At 43.0% G+C, this 21,912-nt stretch overlaps 1 protein-coding gene across 1 annotated transcript in view; it reads right to left on the bottom strand.

The window, feature by feature from the left end:
• ADAMTS17 (ADAM metallopeptidase with thrombospondin type 1 motif 17) overlaps positions 1–21,912 on the bottom strand; it is a 152,030-nt gene that overhangs the window by 64,648 nt on the left and 65,470 nt on the right. The window contains exons 9-10 of the mRNA XM_066558883.1: positions 10,681–10,821; positions 9,289–9,439 (exon numbers count right to left, since the gene is read on the bottom strand). Coding sequence (XP_066414980.1) covers positions 9,289–9,439; positions 10,681–10,821 — 292 coding nt within the window. The remainder of the gene's footprint in view (positions 1–9,288; positions 9,440–10,680; positions 10,822–21,912) is intronic.

A 21,912-nucleotide genomic window follows, 5' to 3' on the forward strand; every position in this document is an offset into this window, starting at 1 on the left:
GCAAGACCAGTGTTTGTTCAGCTTCAGGTCCCTGGATCATAAACTGCATGTAAATTAGGGTTAATTTCTGCTCTTGGATGTAAAACTGGGAAGACAGAGTGGGTGGTGGTAGAAACAAAGTCGTAAAAATGAAATTTTTTTACAATTTTGGCTGGTAACCAGAATCCCTCCATAGCCCACAAGAACATGGAAGGTGATAAAGCCAGGTCACACACTCAAGTATGAGCCATGGCATGGGGAAGCAATGGGCAGAGATCACCTCAAATATGTGTGTTTGCACCTGCAAAACAGCCCAGAGTAGGGTACAGAGGGTGGAAATATCCACATACATGTGGGTGTGGTGTGTGCATATATATGTGTGTGTCTATGCCCATATATTCATGTACACACACACATAATTGTAGGGAGATAAATAAAGGAAATACCTCTCTCAGCAGCACCAACCTTTCTGAAATCTCCCATCTTCGAGGTATGGAAAACATTGGATTTTTATAGCATCCCTGTGTTTGATTCAGAATCCTAAATGCAAAGCATATTTCAGGAACCAGTTACAGAAAAATCTGGTAATGGTGCTGAGCTCTGTGTTTTGGTGCCACACCACTGCAAAGCCCAGGCCCTGGTTAGCCCAGTCCCCTGCATTTAACAGTGTTCAGATACTCCAGCAAAGATGAAACCATCAGCTTTGGGATTGTATGTTCCCAAGATGTTTTATCATGTTAATAGCTCTGTTCAAAAGAGATCATGTATCCTCCTCAGCTACAATAGGAACCCAAACAAAACTCCCCATTAAACAGCAAAGCAGTCAGTGATTTTTTAATGGTTAAACAGCCAGCTTTGTGGGGAAATATCCAAGTGAGAAATGGCAGGACTTGAAAGGAAGTTGTAAATGAGTGGCAGCTCAGAGCTTATACTGATACAGAAGAAGGCATCAAAAGAACTGTATTAGTGTTAATTCTGCATTCAGCAACCAGCTTTCAGATGGCAGGTCCCTGCCTGCAAAGCATTCCCTACAGCGTTCAAAAAGTGCCAGGGAGGAGTTTCCAATGACAGATATTTCGCACTGGAAAAATATTGATTTGTTGAAACTGTCTGTGGGGAAAGGTCATCTTTGGATCAGCTCCCAGTTTGAAATATTTCCAAGACAAAAATAAAATTTTAAAAAGCGAGATGGCTGTTGAGAAGTAGTGTTTCAATAAAAATTTTAAATTACTAGAATTACTAAAAGAAAAAAAGAAATGCTTTTTCAACTGAACCCTTAAGGAATTTATTTAGCAAAAAAAATAAATAGAAACTGAAATAAAATGAAATTGTTATGAAGGTACAAATTTTAGACATTCAAAAACTCCTGGGAGATAGGAAAGCTTGTCTGCACAGCTGTTAGGAAGCAGTCCTGGGAGAGGTCAGGATCTGGAAACTCCCAAGCTGGGAGAGATGTGCTGGGCAGGTGAGCGGCGCTTCCGATTACAGGGATCATAATGGCATCCATTTGACAAAGGGGCCTCACTGTGCCAGGTGTTTTCTCTCCCTCAAAGATCTCACCATCTAAACAGACTCCTGGGAGCTTGGGGATAAAGGAAGTTTTATCACTCCGTTCTAGGTGGAAAGATGAGGAACAGAAAGGGATTAAATGTCTTGCTGAAAGTCTGCTGGGGGATGAGCTGAACCAGAGCTGCTCAGAGCTCTCTGCTCAGTGTCATAGCCACAGGCTCCTGTGTCACTGCTCCAGCTGAAGCCAGGCTCTGGCTCTGGCCGTTCCCAGCTTTCCCAGCTTCTCACACTTTCCCAGGATGGTGCTCCTTTCCCTGGGACTCCATCCCCACCCAGACTCCCAGGCTGCAGAGCTCAGGCACAGCTCAGTGCTGGGATCTGTTGGAGGTTCCTTAGCTCAGTGCTGCAGCTGGAAATGAGGAATGGCAAAGTCACTCCAGCCAGCTCCTGGTCCACAGGCAGCAAGTCTGGAGCTCTTGCTGGGGTAGCTATTGCATCACCACTGCTGCTAAAATCTGCGTGATCCTGCCCCATGACCTCACGAGGGCTCACAACACTCCCCCAGCTCAAACCTCAGATTGTTACCTGCAAGGGGAGCTTCCAAACCTCCAAAGTATAAGGAGAATCCAATGAATAAAGATGTCCTTCCCACCATGGAGCAACTCTACAGAAGCTTGTTCATTCCCTGCACATTCACTCCTTTACCTTGTCTGCACCCAAGGAAAGAAACACTTATTTCTCCTAGAGATGAATTTGTTTCTGCTGCCTCTTCTTTCTAGCAGCAGAATTAAACCACCAGAAACCAATTTTTCTGTCAAAATGAGGGGACTATGAATAAGAACTTAGGAAAAGTAAATATCCTTAAGGGAGAGGAGAAAGAGACCTCATAACACACAGGCTTGCTTCTAAATAGGCTGACTTTCAATGAAGTATCAGAACTCTCTTATTTTGCCAAGGTAAAGGCTCAGCATATTGCTAAGCAGGAGAGAAAATGTACTTATGAATGGGATCCTAATTAACATCTATTAGGTAAAATAAACACACAATTTACTCTTGCTTTCCTGTTCAAAGCACAATGCAGATGTTCTCAAAGTCTCACAGGATGCTTCTGAGCAGCAACTCTACACAAGGTGACAAAAACAATGCCCCCAACTTCTACACCATCACTGTCTTTAATTCTGGGTGCCTGAACAACCCACAGCAATCACAAGGGAGGTGAGCAGCATTGTTTGATGGAGCTTCTTGCTGCTGAAAATGAGATGAGAAGTGTTCCAAACTCAAATCCTGTAAAACTGGAAGGCACTTTTGGAAAGGAGCCACGTTAACCCAGACAAGATAATTGTGAAACTCAGATCCGTGTCTCAGTGGCCAAACTGCTGACCTGTGTCTAGAGCTGATATTCCAAGATAGTGCCAGACAAGCAGTGGAAGACTCCCAGACTGCAAGGAAGGCACAAAGGAATAGAAACACTTTCTGTGTTTTTTTTTTTAACTGTACATTGGGAAGCAAACAAACAGGAAAACTCTGCTTTCAGCTGTCTCTGGTGCTCTCAAGGAAAACTAAAAACCTTCACAGTCTAAAATATTTCTTTGCAAAACAGCAGTTTTATTTATTCTTTCCCATGTATCTGGAATTAAATTAATAGTCAAAAGAAAGAGATTGGAAAGAGAGCATTCATAAGACCACAGGCTAATTTTATGTCAAAACATTATGCTGAATACAAATTTATCCAGTGCCTTCAGGGCACTCAAGTCACCAGCTCATAGACAAGGGATTCACAGACATGGAAAAATCCAAGGAGGAAAGGAGAAGCTTGATGTACTTTCCTACCAACAGAACTCTCACTTGTGTGAGCTCTTCAGCTTTGCTGAGCCCAGGTTTTAGCATCTTAAATGAGAGAACACAACACAAATGTGTCACATCAGCTGGAAAAATCATAGAAGTGTCTTTATATGGTCAAACCTAGAAGTAGAGGCCCATGGAATAAAGCACTGGAGCAGAGTCTTTGAATTAAATGACTGGAATTTTGTACTGTGACTTATTACCAGTGTCTAAAAGAGCTGTTCTTAAGGGTAATGTTCACTCAACAGCTCCCAGTCTACTCCTCAGGCCTTAACACCTGACTGCCAGATATAAAAAATATTGATTTGTTTTGAACAACAGGCAGAATTGTCCCTTAACAAAGAAAAATAGGAAAATTAAAAGAATGAAATAATGGATTGTGTTTCTTGGCCATGGGAAAAGAGAAGCTAGGGACAAAAAATAAATATAGATTTGTACACACCATTCAGATGTGGTTGTGAAAATTATGGAGTTTCTCTTGAAGTGTTTTGCAGATGGGAAGCTCCCAGCAGCCAGTGGGAGAAGTCTGAATGCCCTGCAAGCTAGTTATACACTATTTTCAGGCTGATACTCAGTCATATTCTGGCTAATTTTGTAAAGTTTAGGCTTTAGCTGTAGATGCCACATCACAAGGCTACACTAATTCTTTCTCCCTCCCCTTGTCTTAATAAGAAATGAAAACTTGCCAAGCTCAAGTGTTTAATTCTTAATAGGCTCTCTCTACTATTGTTAAGAGTTTATTATGTTTATATTCTGAAATTTCCACATTGTATTTTTATAATTTTATTTTGGTTCCCTTCTCTCTTTTTATTTTTCTTTAAACCACTGCACCAGAATGTGTTTTGACCATCTTCCAAACTGAAACACGTACAAAAATTTCTGAAGCATTCCAATAATTGTAAACTGGGCTGTGCTGCCCAGGCAGGAACTCTGCTTCTCTCTCGTTCTCTCTCTCTCTTAAACAAAAAGTATTTCCACTGAAAATAAAGAGAAAAAGGTATTTTTGCAACATACAGAAGCAGTGAAATAAGACACTTCAGCTTCATAGAAACAGGCAATGTGAAAATAGTCTGAATTCTGACAATCTACAGGAGGAAAACTATAAAGAATGGCAATTAAGTTAATTGTTACCTTTATTTCTCAGAAAAAAGAAAGATCAGCTAATTTTATTTTAGAATTGCCAGGCTTCTATCCTGCAAGCCTCAAGAAAAACCCAACCCATCCTCTTCCAGATTTATTAGTATTACTATGTAGACAAAGTCCCTGGTTGTACAGAAAATGACAATGCAACCTATTATTTTCAGCATAAACCAGTTTTCAATCTAATTACCACGTTCTTATAAATATTCTATACATTACTAAATAATAGGGCTCACTATCATGGTCTGCATCTCACAAATGGCCCTGCACAGAAAAGGCAAACAGAGGCCCATTGATTCCCATGCACAGAGCCCAAAAGGCCACTCCAGCAGCCTCTTTGCAAGCTCAAGACCACAGAGAGACCTACAATTGCTGAATTATACTCACCACCACACCAGTAAATATGTAAACTGAAGGAGAACATTAAATCCACTTGATCTTTACAATTGCTAGTTTTTCTTTACTTTGTTTTTGGTGCCTCTCTTTTTCCACATTAGCCATGAAGTCTACTTTGTCTCCTTTGGCTTGCAATCAACTTTGCCCTTTTGTTCTGTAGCTTGCAGATACTGGAAAATACCTAAATTCATTGGAAAACAACCTGAACCTAAGAAAAACAGTGGAGCCAGTTCTAGCTGGTTTAATATTTCTAAAAACGGTGCTATGTCAAAATTCACATTCCCAGCTACATCTGAGTTGACAGTGTCCCTTGTCAGAAAAAAAAATAAAAATCTCTTGGTAGCAATGCTAATCTCCTTCCAAGTGCCACTCCAGCCTCAGCCCAGTTTTGACTCAAAACAATGTGGATGATAACGGTTACATAAAAATCCACAAAAATGTGTTAATAATGAATAAGCCAAAAGGCTTAAAAAACAAAAAGCCAAATGGATACATGAGATAGAAATCACATTTTTTCCCCCATAAACATGATTTCAGTGCAAAAGCCTCTGTTGGTAGGCGTGCCAGCCTGAAAAATAAAGATTAAACACGCAGAATGTTTCCATGTGAGTTTCAGATGTGTTTTGATGAATTTCTGGGGGAGAAATTTGTTTTGATGAATTTCTGCTCCCTGAAAGACTGAGCAGAAACCACTTGTGCTATTCCTCTTGGAATAAACACAGGGGCAGCAAAGGGTTAACTCCTGCTCTCAGGCATCATCGCCTGGCTGGGGTTGGAGCTCTCTGCTTCCTCTCTTGGAGGGGTCAAATGAATTCACAATGGTTGATTCATAGCCCAGCGTGGAGCTGAAGGACAGAGGTCAGACAGGTTGAATTGCCTGTAATTTGCACAACTGCTCCCATGCTAGCCCTGGGCTCACAGCAGCACTGAGCAGCCAGAGCCCCCCAGGATCTGTGTGTGTGGGGTGCACTGATAACGCCCTGTGCAGTGTCACAGGTGCATTTCTGACCAGCTTTTCCTGCAATTATTGTGATGCTGCTCAGAGCTTGAGAATGACACATTCAGTTCTCTAAAAGCAACTTGTCTGCCTCAAAATAAAGGCCACTGTGTAACTTCCTAGGTGGGCCAAAGCTCACCAAAGAGCTCATTTCCAACACTGTGCAGCTTCCCAGCTGGAGCCAGGCAGCATGCCTGCCATGGCAGACACTTGTACAGCCTGCTGGATAAGCACTTGCATGGCTCAGATAATGCCTGACATTGCACTGGGAAAGATGAACAGAAAACACTTTGATCCCTTTGTGTATTCCAGGAGAAAACTCTGTAACTTGGATATAAAGGAAGATCTACTGAGGGGTCTTGAGAGACTCCTTAATCATAGAACCATAGAATGGTTTGGGCTGGAAGGATCCTTAGAGCTCATCCAGTTCCACTCCCTGCCATGGGCAGGGACACCTTCCTCTACCCCAGGGTGCCCAAAGCCTGTCCAGCCTGGCCTTGCACACTTGTTCCCTGGCCTAACAGGAGCCCAGGCTAAAAGCCTGAGTCACAGCTCCTTAAAGAGGTGACATGCACTAGAAAACCCTACCCAACACTGAGGTTACAGATCCTGAATTATACATCTTGGAGGTCATAGATTACAACAGACTGTGCATCATGTGACTATCATAAACTCATTTTTTTAGTATATTGAAATGTAGAAGGAAAGGAGAAAGGAATGTAGAGGTTTGGTGTATGTACAGCTGAGCCTTGCTCATATGTTTTAATTTCTGTTCTGTAAATTTGGAGCAGAATAGCTGCAGGAAAGCTGGTTTGGCAAACAGAGAGCTACAGTTTTGTTCTAATGCATCTGAGTTATCCTTAAAAACAAAATGGAAGAAGAACTTTGGGGATGCAATCTCAAAAATTCAGATATGGGTGAATGTTCATGGATTAACTATCCTGTTGGACTGGTGTGGGAGGCCCAGCCACTGCCAAGCATTGAGGGACCTGACTCCCTGTGAAAGCAAAGATCACATTCCTTCAAAAAATGGGGCTTTGATGCTGTTAAAGGAGAGAGCTTATTGCACAGAAATTTCTGTGTTTCTCAAAAATGTTGAAATTTTGGAATTATCTAACCTCTCAAGTTTGCTCTAAACCAAATTGCATGACATTTTTGAATATAGGGCCTCTAGTTTGCTTGATATAATTATGCAGCTCAACTATCTCCAAAGAAATATTGTAATGTAACTCTCTTATTATATAAGAAAATAGGCAGCAGACACATGTAATCATAAAAAGATTGAGCAGGCTCATTTCCTGAAGCTTATTTCCTTTTCGTAACAAATATTTACTGTCAAATGTTTATTGCTTTTACATTTGGATTTTTTTAATACTTTATTGAATTAAAAATACCACATTACCATTGGCTAAAAGAGGAGACAGCTGTATTTGCCAATAATTTCTACAGCTAATGCCAGTGACCAGTGCCAATTTTTTTTTTGGTTCATATTTTTGTAGACAGCTTTGAGACTTATGATACAAGTATTCTGCAGATGAGGCCTGAGGAACACAAAGGTGAAATGAACACAAATTTCAGAGGTTTAAAAATCAAAAGTGATCATTTCCTCTAAAGAATTTCCTTTCCTTGCTATCACACACCAATTCAGAGTAGCATAACAGGATGTAAACACAAGCTTAAACTAATGGCATGTGACATAACTGATCCAGAGCTTCACAGGGTGAATGCTAATTCTTAATGCACATCTGCAACAGAAATAATTCTAAATAAGGGACTGCAAATTAGTTTTCATCTGCTGAAGTTCTACCAGGCTTTTCATTAGGAAGCACTAATGTCCTCACAAAATATGCTTCTCTTTCGGGAGAAAGGAGAGATGGAGGAAAAGAGCACATTTTTCATTGGGTTCTAAACTGTCAAATAATTAGACTGGTGAAAAATCTTGGGAGACACAAACACCTGCTGTCTGTGTCTTACAGAGAATGGTGCCTCTTGGCACATTATTCTGGCAAACAACAAGTCCCTGAAGCAATTCCAGACTGGACATGCAACTCCTGTGTGAGAAATGCTGACCACCTACCAGCAGGCTGACATTCTCATCAGGCACTGGAATATCCAGAAACAAAATGGTTTTTTTATCACAACAAGGGAAATAGCAAAAATCTCTTCCAAGAGCAGCCCAGCTGGGTGACACCCACACAAGTGGAAGAACTTGAGTCATGCTGGGTAGATCTGAGGTTTTCTTTACAGACCTATATTCTAACATTTTGCTTCCAGTACAGTAGTCCTGGTGGTCTGCATTTTCTTGATGGAGCTGGGAAATACAACCTGTCCAGATTCTTTTCCTTTGTTTTATATTAGTTAGTTTCCAAGTCCAAAATAAATAAAACAGCTAACGTGAAACTAAGAGCATTTTCCCAGGACTTGCACGTGTTCCACAGTTTTAGCAATTTGGCACTTAAAAGCCCCAGTTATCTCTGATTATTATTTTCTTTCTTAACACTGATTTAAGATCTCAAGCTTGTTCAGAGTGGGAATGAGGGACAACTAAAAAATACAAATGGCCAGTTATTAAAAGCAAGAAACCTGTCTGCTTTTTGCCTGTCTGTACAGGAGGGGATGCTGCCAGCTGGTGCTGGTGACCCAACACAGCTTCATGACTTTTTTTTAATATCTCCAAGGCCATGCTGGAAGCAGGCACTACCCCACTCCCTGTCTAAAGCAGGGGATAAGATCTGCTCAGAGTTAAAAGATCTGATTATGTGTAATACCTTACGAAAAGCTTGGCTGTCTAAATTCCAGAGATGAGTCCAACAGCCTCATCTCAAACACAACCTGCTCCTAGAGACAGCAACAGTCAATATTCCCATTTTGCCAACCAACCCCATGATACCCCACACTGCACCCAAATCCTGATTAAACATCATGTTGCTTAGAAAACACACAGGATTCTGCACAGAATTTGGTAAGGCTTCATGAAAGAAGCAGACACCAATATTTCCTCAGCACAGAGTTAGTTAGGCGTCAGCTCCTAAGAACACTGCAGTGGTCTGAAGGTGAAGTCTGTGAACGCCCAGCCAGCCACCTAAGCTGACTCTGTGGAAGTCGCCAAACACTCTTGTGAGGAGAGACTTTCACCTCAGCTGAACTTCCAGGAAAACAATCTCTACAGAGCATTTCAGCAAAACAATCTCAAAAGGGAACAACATGCAAACACCAGATTTTCTGAGTCTGCTCTGGGAGATTACCAAGGGGAAAGAAGGATGAGGCCTAACCAGGAGCAGCTGACAGGGAGCTCGAGGCCGTTTGATTTTCCACCACCAGCGCTGAACCTGAGGGAAATACAGATTCCTTTTCTCCTCCCCAGGGCTTGGCAGCTTTATTTCCACTTCCCACCTTGTTTCCAGCTACAACCCACGAGCTCTTACCTCCATATCCTTACAGAAGGTGGCGTTGGTGCCAAAAAGGATCTGGCACTGCTCGTCGGCGCTGTAGTGCATCCCGGGCAGCTTGTGAGGGAGCCGCACGGAATATTGGCTGCGGGGGTCGGTCAGCAGCAGGCAGGTGCTCACCTTGGACCTGGGCAGGGCAGGAAGGAAAAATGTCCTTAGGGAAAGCCCCTCTGAACTGCAGTGTTAGGTCCCTGCTACAGAGGAGCCCTGTCCTCTCTTTAACAGTGTGAAACTGGGATTTTCCCTGGAAGTCTTCTGAATCGTTGAGAGCTATGGATATAAAGGGCCTTGGGAAGTCACCTGCGGCCCCAGGCCTTAAGGCAGGAGAGATAACATTCACAACATTCTAGGTTAAACTTCTGTCTAAACCTTTCCTAGAAATCTGAAGGAGACTCAATTTGGCCCTCAGGCAATCCAGCCCATAGCTTCACTTGCCTTGAAATACCAGCTAGAAAGTCTGCCATTATGTCTCACCTCAATCACCCCAGCTGAATTCTGACATTTTTTCTTATCCATCACAGGCATAAAGAGATTTTTCTCTTTGCTTTCACAACAATCTTTTACAAATTGTTGTGTCATATCAGGGACCAGATACAACCAGATGAATTCAGATGCAACTTCTTTTTCTAATTCATGCCTTTAACGTGGCATTAAATATCCCATTTTCTTTCATTATTTTCCTTTCTTTCCCACCTCTAACCCCCAGAGTGGGAAATTTTCCATGCCTAACCCACTCCTAGCACAAAGCATGTGCCAGGCACTGTTTGGCAGAGAGCTGCACTGTAGGTTTAAGATTAGAACTGCAGAGTTCAGATAATTCTAGTGCTTCCTTTAGTTCGTGAGATTTAACAAGCAGCAGGACAGAAATCCTTCCTGAACAACTGAATATGATGAGCTGAAAGATGGATGCAGTGGGAAAGAAGTTTATAGTGAACTGTTTTAGACCAACACTCATTGAGGAGTGAGAAAACACCTCACAATCACCTCCAGGCAAAGTCAAGTTTCAATAAAATAAAAGCTATTTAATAACAAGACAGTAAAAACCGTAGCATCTTTATGCAGAGATTCCTGCAAGCCACCTACACACAGATTTCTGTCATTGCAAAATTGAAGGGCATTTTCTGTAAAAGAAAGGTGATATAGGATTTTTTAAAAGATGTTATCAGCACATTGACAATTGCACATAATTTTTCTGCCTCTCTTCAATCCTCAGTTTCAAGGTGCTATTGCAATGGAGACAGGTTCAAATCTGCATACCCTAATCACACATGTACACTTCTTTAAAAGGAACATTGTTAATACTTCACTTTAAAGCAACAGAGTGGATTCTTGCCTGGTAGGATTTTTGACACTCAGCACAATCCTTACTTTAGGAAGTTTTCGAGGTCGTCTCGGCTGCAGGAAGACCAGGAAAGGTCACTTGGGTTCCTACCCTTGACCCATTCTCCAGACATGATGTGAGACCTCCCAGCACAGGGCTGATGATCATCATCGTGGCTCATCCCCATGCTGTTGGATTAGAACAAGACAAGAGAAAGAACCTATCAAGTTATGATGTGGGTTTTCATTTCCCACTGCCCTCAGCAATGACACTCTCAGGGATTAACAGCTGGACAACAGGTTGCACATACAACACACAATCAGCCATGCACTGCCCTGGGCACCTGTTAAATAAATGAACTAGAGGTTCCTTTAATTTATCCATTGCCTTAATTTCACAAAGTGTTTGGTATTTGTGTGTTTGAAATTTTTAAATGTGTTTCTTATGGACTTTCCTCCCACGGCTTATGAGCAGTGAAGCTGGAGAAGTGATGTAGCTCAGAGAAGGGTATCTGCTGGAATATTTACTGAAAATTTTGGATTGCTTTGCCAAATCTAGTGGATAGGATCCCTACAATTACACTGAGAGAATGATCTAGAGATGAGCCTACTTTGTTCTTGCATCAGTGTGAATTTGGAATATACTGTTAGGAAACACATTTTTCTAAATTAGTGGTATTGTACAATCATCTAACTTTGAGGCTGATCCTAGTTTGAGTCGTGGGTTGGATCAGATGATCTCCAGTGGCCCTTCCAACCTAAATTAGGCTCTGACTCTGTAACAGAAGTGTTTAGACTGAAGCCTGAGGCAAAGCCAAGCCCCATTTCTGCAAGCACTGTCCAAACAAGCACCAGGACTGCCCCATGCCCATCTCAGCAAGGACAGAATGGGACCTACTCAGCAAAACAAACCATCTAAACAAACAGCAGATTGTGTTGTATAAACACATGGAGGAATTCAAACACATTCAGTGAGGATTTCCAAAAGCACTCAGAAACAGAAACCTGTTACTTCAACCTCCATCCAACTTCCCCCTCAGGACCCTTCTATCATCAGGGGAGTCTTCACCATTGGGCTGCTACAGCAGGTTCAGAATAAATCCCTGCTGCATGGAAGGTGAGACTCCTCTGCTGCAGGTAAAACTTTGTGAACAGGGAAGAAGGTGTGACCAAGGTCACCTGCCACACTCAGTCCTACACTCCGCCCATCACACCATCCTGCCTGGCACTGAAAGTGACTTAAAGATTTTCCATTCTACTTCAAAATGAACATTAAAACCCTCTTCCAGAATCATACTGTTTTCAAAGAGTTATTACTCTGTAACATTCCCCCTTCAATTCCAAAGTGAAATGGACAATGACTTTCAGAAGAAAGGTGCCTTCTATGGCCAGTGTCACCTTCTAGCAAAACATCACCAGTTTGGGGCTGAAAATACAGAACTTGCTGGGTCTCCAGCTGGCTGTTTGGAGCAAGCCAGGAGCAGTCCCTTTAAATATGCACCGTTTAATCCATGCTATTTCCCTACAAATCTGAGGCTCCTGTTTGCTTTCTGACTGTGCTCTTGGCTTTGCTCCTCCCCAGTTGTGGGACTTGACTGTTCAGAGCCCAAACACGACATCCATTTCTAGTAGCAGTGAACCAAAACCCACTTCAGCACTTTGATAATTATGGCTTAGATTGAACCACCATCTCTGCTATTTTTAGCTTACAGTGAAGATTATATGGTGGAGTCTATTATTTTAGGTTTATCTCCAGGGACATTATTATTATTATTTCTAGCAAAACTACATTCAATGTAATTTTTAGACTCAGAAGTTCATAGTTATTCTTGTTTTTAAACCTTTGTGGTTTTTGAACACTGCAGAAACATTAACATCAAGCACATTTTGTTTCATGCACACAGGAATAATCTAACAGTCTATTAGTAACTCTAACTTCAAAACAGTAAAGAGTGAAATTCCTGCTCCACTGAAGTGAATGGGAGTTTTGCCATTGACTTCAATGCAGCCTGGGTTTCACTCCAAATATTTTACCCATGTTGTTTCTACACAGAGAAAACTCCTCACATGCTAGGATGAAAGTTCCAGCAGTATTTCTCCAATGCAAATAAGCCCATCTAAAGATTGTATTCCTAAAAGTCAGGAAAGGAAGGGCTCAGCACCATGAAGTAAAGGATGCGAGCTTGTCAGGAACCTTCCAGAACAAAGTTTGCCCCAAAATGCCAGTTTGAAGGTTTGTGGTCACACAGCAATCCTGATAACTTTTCTAAGGGAGACCAGGCAGATTTCCAAGGTTTCTTGCAGCTTGTCTGCCTTGTGACTGCCACAGTGCTGACACTCAAAGCTGGGTCCTTTTTGGGTTTCTCCTCTGTTTCTGTGGGATGGGATCTGGCAGCTTCCTGAATGGCCCCCTGGTTGCCACATCAAGTGTTCCATCTCAAAAGGCTGAAAACAAATCATCTTCCTGACTTTGCAAGTGCTTTAGGATCCCTGATTTTATCCCTTCCAGAAAAGCCTAGTGTTTAGTCTAGAGTTGTTAATATAAGAAATGCTTTAGCTTTCTGATTAGCTTCAATTATTTTTATGTTGAAAGTGAGGTTTTGTTGGCAAAAATCAAGGGTAGCACTTATTAATTAGTACATTCCTGTCTTTATCTTAAACCTGATCTCATGGAAGATGTCTTGCCTAAGACAAATGCTGAGGCTGCCAGTCTTTACTCAGCTTTATTTCACAGGGGGTTTGAGGCAGATAAAATTTGTTCTCTATAAAGAACGAATCAGAACTCATACCTCAAGTTATTTACAGGCTTCTTCTGAAATTCATTCAATTCTTACATGTGTGGAAATCTACCCATTTCTGAATCATTCCTGTTTTCCTAACAGAAATTCTTTTAAAAGTCACAAGCATAAAGGAATTGAGCCTGAAAGGAATACCTTTATTGGTATAAAGCAAAAGAGCTTTGCCAGTTTATATTAGCTTGGGATCTGGCCTCAAGGTACACAGGCAACCCCTCCTGGCCTCTCAGTGATGAGTTTCTGGTAGAATGAAACCAGCAACACCTTTGGAGCCTGTTTTAATTGGCAATGCAGAACTTTTCTCAGCATCTACTTTACCTTACAATGACTCACTTGAGAAAATGATTAAATGACCTGCAGGACTAAGGCATACCCTCGCATGCTAACACATTCTTTTCTGAAGTTCAAGGGTCTCCAGCTACATCAAAGGGACCAGGTTTTCCTAAACAAGCAGTAAATGCAATGCCATGCTCATTCTTTTCACTAATGAACAGTCCCCCTCCTTTAAACAGAAAAAAATGGGAGAGAGCAGTGTGTGTTTGTACTAAACACCAGTGCAAACTGAATCAATAGTTTACATTTCATTTGTGACCATCTAATCTTACCTGCTATTCAGAATTCACGTGGAATTAGAAGCAGGTAATCAGTCTCTTGAAATATTCTGCCTTGGGAAGTTCTATTCTTACATGAACTGATCTTGAACAAAGAGTTGATAAGAAAAGCTCTCAGATTAGAAGTAGCAATGTCAAAATGACACTGCACTGCCCTGCAAACCCACTGCTCTGTGTGCTCCCTGAGACATGAATGTCCATTTTATCAGAAGCCACAAACAGACGCTGCCTGTTACCCTTTACAAAGCCAGCAGAGCCATTATGGATGAGCAGGACTCAGTTTCCCTTTGTGCTGTTACCACCACAGTCACTCCTTCATCCCAACCCCACGGGAAACTTCAGCCTTTCAGTTCATCACATTCTCCTCCTGAAGACAATGAGATTCCACAAAGGCAAGCAAGGACAGCTCAGACTGTCAGCTCTTCAACTCCTTTCATTCAATGTTTACTCAGAGTAGGCACCCTGGGACTCTGGTTTCACACTCCAGCTTCTTTCCTAATATAAATAATGCATTGCTTACCAGTCAAAGACACCACGGCCTCACTGGAGGAGTCCTGCAGCACATTTACTGTGGCTCACCATGTGTGAGGCCAGAAACAAGCTGACTGACCAGTGTGAGCCCTGACTGTTAACAGAATCACAGCAAGGCAAATCTGATCAGGAGTCACAGGGAGGCAGCAACCACAGATCTCTTTGATGCAGTTTTTTTGGAGAGCAAGGCTTTAAAGTAGCACTGCTATGAATAAAAAATAGCATGCAGTCTCTGGGAGCTGTGGCCTCCCTGAAGCCTGTGCAGCAATCAGAACTGGGTCAGGATGCCAGAATTACACTCTGGGCCTGAGCTGGCCAATTTCTTGTGTAATTCTTTTAAGCTAAACTCAATTATCAGCCCCGTGTTTTCCCACAGCAATGCTGAACAAATGCACTTGCTTTGTTTGTTTGGGTCATTTGTGGAGTTTCTCCTCTAGACAGTTAATGTAACTAAACTGCTCTGTTTACCCTTGGTGTGTTTTCCAATGTTTCCTGTTTTCTCTCACAAGCCTGAGCCAAAGTGCACCAAAGCCTGTGGAAAGCCTCCTACTGCACCCAATGCACCGCTGCACCTCAATGTTCTTGAGGTCACATACACAAATCTTCACCAGAGCCACCATGACCCTCACTAGAAAACCCAAATCTGAGTTAAAGATAATGCCAAGGGCTGGGAGAAACTGATTTAGGAGATGCTTGAAAAATCTGTTCAACAGCTGCAGCTCTGGCTGGTAAGAGACCACTGGACAAATCCCCAGGACTGTTTTCATCACTCTCCCTTAGCAGGGAGAGACGAGAAGCTGGGACAAGGGGCAAGTTTGATAGAAAATACCAGCAGCAGCAGCACTTTCCTTCAGAAAAAGGGTAGCAACTGAAAGAAAGAAATGTGAAGAAGGGAAGCCTGAAAAAAAGACACACAGATATGGAAATGCCACCTTCAACACCTCCCTCTGAAAGTCAAACCATTCCATTTGCCTGCAAATAACTCAGGGTGAGTCAAACACTGGATCACTTTAGAAACTCATGGCTATCAAGGCTACCCAAGGTGTCCTGGCTGTCACCCCAGCTGTTTATTAAACATGCATGACAAACAATTGATTGCTCTCCACACAACTGCACTTACCTCAGCCACCAGTTCTCCAAAGGGCAGGGAGGATGTCCAGCTGCCAAGAAGGAAATGAGGACAGCAGGCTGTCTCTCATTCCCACCGAGAGAAATCCAAAGGAGCCTTTCCAAAGAACCAACTCACAAAGAGCTGTAACTGTGTAAGCTCAGCAACACATTAAATAGGAAGAGCTCCTTGGGGCCAGCCCTGCAGAGCAACATGGCCTCAGAGAATTGAGCAGAGCCCATGACAGCTGTATCCCAAATACAGGGGGGACAGGAGAAGGCAGAGATATCTCATGCTCTGAGTGACAAGTTCAGTGGGACCACTCAAGTTTTTACATTTTGGCTGATTGCTGGGCAGCATGTTTTCTCTACCTGTAACATGCCTTACCCTGCAGATGTTCTCCTAAAGGCTTTGTTTCTGCAAGGGAACATTGCTATGAGCCAGGCAGTACCAGCCTTGCATGTCACCACTGACCTTCTCAGAAGAGAATATGAGAGAAGTCATTCCCTGTGACCCAGCTTGCCATGACTCACCCACAAGTAATCCAGCATTAAATGCAGAGCCAGAACCAAGCACAAGATTTCTTTCTAAAGCCCACTGGAGAACAATAAATGCAAAAGGAGGGCAGACTGAACAACATCCTTGCAGAGTGGGAGAGGGAAGGGAGAAGGGGAGCTGTAATTTACCTACTCTGGCATGTCAGAGTGGGCAGGATGACAGTGCCCCACAGGAGGACAGCTATTTAGACATGCACAAATGCCATCTGGTTTTGCTTATGAAGGACAAAATTCCTCCCCTTCCCACCTCCTATCAGGTCTCAGTGAAGGTTTGAGAAGGGAATCCCATCTCTGCAGTGCATCCAATGTCAAGCACAAAGGAAGATGCTGGTATGGAAGGAGGTTACACAGGGTGTGTGGCTGGCAGCTGAGAACATTAGACATGGCCGTGAAACTCAAATCCAAACAGGTCACTAAGCAGAGGGTGCACACCAACAGCTCTTAGCAGCTCCTGCCTTGGGCTGGGTTTGAACCAGGAGTGGGAGACAGCACCCCACATCATCCAGCCTGAGAGCAGTCCACTCCCAAATTGAGTTCAATGTTAGGAATTTTTATTAACATTTGAAATTGAAGCTGCATCACTGGAAAGATGCCTACTTCTGAACTGGTTCAACATGTTGAACATTTCAATATAAAATGCTGATCATCTTGTAAGTTATGAGGTTTCCATCCAGTTGAGAATAAAGACTTAACAGAGGAAGGAGTGAAGCAGGGGTGCTCATTTGAGCTGGAATTGTAATAGGAGCTGCAGGGCAAAGTGAGGACAGTAACTTTGAGAGGGTGACCCAGGAAGGTGATGCCTCTAAGAGAAGCAGAGATGGCCAGAGATGTCAGAAGGGGCCAAGGGAGGCTTGGACAAACAAACAAATCCAGTGAAAATGCTGAGGTGAGCTGAGCTCTCACTGAGGGAGGAGGCAAGGCAACATCTTGTGCAACCTTCCTATAAAACCAGCGGCCACTGAGGCCACTGGCTTAATGGAAAGCAGGTTTTTTCACCCTCTTCTTTTCAAACATGTAAACACCATTTCTTAAATATGCTTTGACTATTCCAGAAACTGTCAGGAACACTTTGGGGAGTAGTGATGAAGAAAGGGAGATGATCCTACTTAAAGCATTTGAAGTAACCAAGGCTGGTCATTGTGTACACAGTGTTATCTAGAACAGGGGTGTTCAGGATGGGTGCTGTACTTTTGGGGCTTTTTTAATCAGGAAAGTCAACATTTAAAGGGAGCCATGACTACTGGACTCTTGTTTTCATAACCAAGTTTATGTCACTCTCCAATAATGAAGTAACCAGATATTTTATATGGTTATCTACTCATCAAGCAGCCAAGAAGTCAACAACAGCGAGTGAGAACACATGAACGCCTATGGTGAATAACAGTGTGGAAAGCTGTGGTTTATTCAGCTGCATGACAGATCCAGCCCTTTATGATATGGTTTTCATTTAAAAAGAATTAGCTCTTTTGCCTTGGAATCTGGAAGGCAGCAAAGCACGAGCTTGTGCTGCAAGGGACAGAGAGCACATGACAGTGACACGGCAGGGACAGACAGCACATGAGAGTGACATGGCAGGGACAGACAGCACATGAGTGACACAGCAGGCACACCCACTGTGGCCTTGCACTCAAAAGCTCACTGGTATAAACACCAGTTTTGGTTTGATTGAAGCCTGACCAAGGCCATGAAGAACAGGGTGAATTATCTTAGGATCCTCTCCCCAGCAACATCCCATGCTCACATTGATTCCTCTCTCCAGCAGACATTTGCTCATGGGATTCTCTCTGAGCAGCCCTTGCTGCTCCACAGAATGGGGGATTCACAGCAGGACAGGCACCGCCTGATGCACTCCAGCACCTTTGGTGAGATGAAGGAATCCAGCTGCAAAGCAACTGAACATCCACCATTCCAAGGACCTCCCTCCACTGCTTCTGATTTCTAGGATGTGGCCCCTGCATATCAACCTTTTCCTGAAAAAAGCTTCACAGTTTCTTCTAAGAGCTGGCAGGTTCTGAGGCAACAGGGGCAGAAAAAGGAGTGCTCCACCAAATACGAAGTCCTACAAAATGCTTAAGTTGATCAATATACATACAAATAAATTTGGCAGAAACTCAGCATTGCAGAGGTAGTATTACCTCAGGAAAACACCCTTCTTCCTTCTGGTGTCAATACTCCCTCCTTTCCAAGATCCATTTAGCATCTTACATGAATCTTTCCTCCTTCCTTAAAGTGCTATCCCATCTCCATGCAGGCATCCGACCACATGCTGAGCATTTCTACACCCTCACACATTCTTTCATACCTGCCAACAACACACAGCAGATTTCTGACACAAAAGCATCAGTAGGAGTCAAGGGTTGCTTTAATTCCTTCAGTCAGTCCCTGTTGAGGAGCTGAATACAAATATATCCAAAAGCACTCACTGTACAACATGGATCAGTGACTCTCTGTGGGAATCACTTGTCTCACACTGGCTGTTTGTCATGATCACAGCTGAGCTGTGACCCCAAAGTAAGAATAAATTTATCTGAGGATGCCTCCATGGAAATGTTTGCACTAAGCTGTTTCCTTGCCCTCCAAGTGATTAAATCCACTTCTTGGACATACAAAATTCTTTCTTTCTCACTTGCTTCAATCTGGTTTCAGAACACAGAGAAGTGTTGCAGAAGGAGCACAATGACTATGAATGAACCAGTGGTGGGCAGAGAAGGACTGCTCATTGCACAGAGGCTGCTGTGCTCCATCTGTAGCTCCTTGTTTTTGGAAAGCACCCCGGGGCACAGCAGAAGGAGCAAGCTGAAGGGTAACAAGCTGTTTCCTTTCAGCACTGCCTGAAGTGGGTGAGAATGAGTCCTCCCGAAAATGTGACATGCATTTCCTCAGAAGATGAAAAGGGAATATAAATTGTAGGGTGGAAAAAAGACCAAACCCCGGGATAGCTGGGTGGGATTTCCCACCCACGAGGGAAGAGAGACAAAAGCTCAGTGAGCACTGACAGCCCTGTCACTCAGAGTGTCAGAAACCCCAGGGGAAGCTCTGTGTGCAATCACTTTTCCAAAACTCCTGCGAAACCACTGAAAGCCTCCAGTCAACTGCAGTGAATGACCAAGTGCCAAACCTGAATGCAGAGCTGCAACACAAGACACCCTTCAAAGGAAGGCAAGGAGAGGGGAGAGATGGTGTGGAATATTTGCCAAATACGTGCAACACGAGTAGCCCAGATGTCCCACGCTCTGCCCCATCAGGAAGCCACCCCCAGGCGAGGGCTGGGGAAGTGGGACAGCCTGGGGAATACACTGTGGGAGTCAGGAATGCTGGCTGCCTGCCCCACTCTGGGAGATGAATTCTCCATCCCTGGAGGTGGGAAGGAGGAGATGGCCAACACCAAAAGACAAGAAGGTGTGAAGTAAATGCATTATATAAATTCTACCAGCATCAAGTGTTTTGCAGTGCACAGACAAGGCAGTGGGTATGAGTTTGATGGCTCTCAGAGCAGCAGAAGTCCCTTTTCACAGAAATATTTTTCATCCTCTCACTTGGTCCACTTTGTCAATCACTGTGGGCTTGCAGATTCAGTGCAAGAAGAAATCCATCCTTATGTGACCTTCTTGCACTGATCCACCAACACAACAGGTGACTGCAGGGAACAGTAACAAACCTCTGGGCTTGCTTTAGCTTCCAAAAATGAGAAAAATCCACCAGAACTGACTAGGAAAAAAGCTGCATAGGAAACACATGATCCAATTCTAAAATTTTGTTCCCAATAGTGGCACTCCCATACACCAGCTCCCTAAACTCCTAGAATTTTTCACAATGGTTCAGCTGGTAAAATAATTTATAATAGCAGAACCACCTGGCCTTGGCTGTTTGTAAATGATTGCAGAAGTTCAGCAAGTTATCTCAGTTTCACTCCTTTTATCAGCAGGGAGAGATTCGATATCCAACAGGAATGTTGCAAATTATGGCTTGGTATCAAAGCAATTTGGCAATGATATGTTCAGACCAATACTGAAGTGAAATTCTTTGGGTAGTGGGTGTGCCTGGTTGCCTACAAACCTCAGTGCTAATCAAGTCAAGTTTGCTTCCATGTTGTCTAAGGAAACGACATGAGGAAAGTAAAAAGTGACTTGAAGAGACGCTCTTGCTTTGAGTAACTTTGGTTTGAACACGTTGATGTGAAGACAAATTACACAGAAAGAAAAAAGCCAGTTATTTTCATGAGAAGATACTGTTTTAGAGGGTCCCTAGCTGATAAGAGGTGCAGGGTGTGTGTCATTTAACTTGGGACAGCTTTCTGAAGATGGGTAGGAGCTTTTCTCATGTAGTTCTGTTCATTGTGCTCAGAGGGGCTCCTGCAATCACACATTTGGCAAACCTGGTGAAGTTACTTCAACACACACCCTAAACAGCTCAGAAGGAGCTGCAGGTATGGAAGGTAGTACTTAATGTTTAAAAAGAAAATATGAATATATTTTCCTAAGCAAACAAGTTGGCTTTTTCTTTGACTGGAGAAAGCCCTCAGGATCATATCTGAATTACTACTGGAAATGTGTCAATAACAGTGAAATAATGGAGAAAGAGATAAAATAACTGCACAGTGGAGGTGATACTTTAAATGAAGTGGTGCTTGTGCACACAGGCAGGAAAGCTGAGGGCAAAGTTGTTATTATAATGCTCCTGTGGGAAAATCCAGATTGCAGCATTTCTTTAAAGCTACTAAATGCAGACAATCTGCACTTTTATCAAAATCTGACCACTTCTGACCACGGTGACTCATGATGGGTAGTAGGGAAGAGTTCTGTGTTCTTGGACTAAATCTACCCCACGTTACACAGCAAGCAGCTTTACTTGAGATAAAGGAGGAACCAGACAGGAAAGAATTCACCCATTGAAAAGTGCTGCTGGTTGTGCTTTCAGGAGGAAGAAAGGAAGCTGTGTTTTTCCTGTGAAGGACAGACACTTTCCCTAAGTACAGAGACTACCTGAACCAAGAAGCACAAACTCTTTCTAGGGAGCATTTCTTTATCCTGCAGCCTAGTTTTCCTGTGTGCAATTAAAATGAATATTTAAAAGCCAGATTAGAAAGCTGCCACTTCATTAGCTGTCTCCAGAGTGATGCTGGCAAACAGCAGGGTGGGAGGAAAGGAGCCCAGCAGGGAGCAGGAAGAGCCAGGCAGGATTTGGACTGTCACTGACAGGTGAGAAACAGCTACCAGAGGGTGGACGTGAGAAACTTCTGAGAGATCAAACTGTCCCAAATGTGGATAAGATCTGGTGTATAAGGCGAGTGTCCCAATGGGCTTTGGAGCACAGAAAGAAGTGAAAAATACAGAAAGGTACAGTGAGAAATACTCATTTTTAAGGCCCTGAGCTAATTAAAGCCCAGCCAGGAGGGAAACTTTTCAAGCAACTGAGAGCAAATCATTATGATCAGATTCCTTTTGCTTTGATTTGTTTTACCTAAGCAAAAACAAAAGCAGAAAACTGTGGGCTATTCTCCTCTTTTTTATGGAAACTGGGGCTCAAATAAAGATGTAGACAACAAACTCCCTGCTGGGCTGGATCCAGCAATGGAAACAGGCCTGGCATCTGATGTAGGGAGGATTTTGCAAATGGAAAGGGATCACTGAGAACAAAGCAGGCCTGTTTACTTCATTTCTCCAGTAAGCTCTTTTTTG

This window comes from Molothrus aeneus, chromosome 13 (genome assembly GCF_037042795.1).
Source record: "Molothrus aeneus isolate 106 chromosome 13, BPBGC_Maene_1.0, whole genome shotgun sequence".
In the NCBI taxonomy this organism is placed as follows: Eukaryota; Metazoa; Chordata; class Aves; order Passeriformes; family Icteridae; genus Molothrus; species Molothrus aeneus.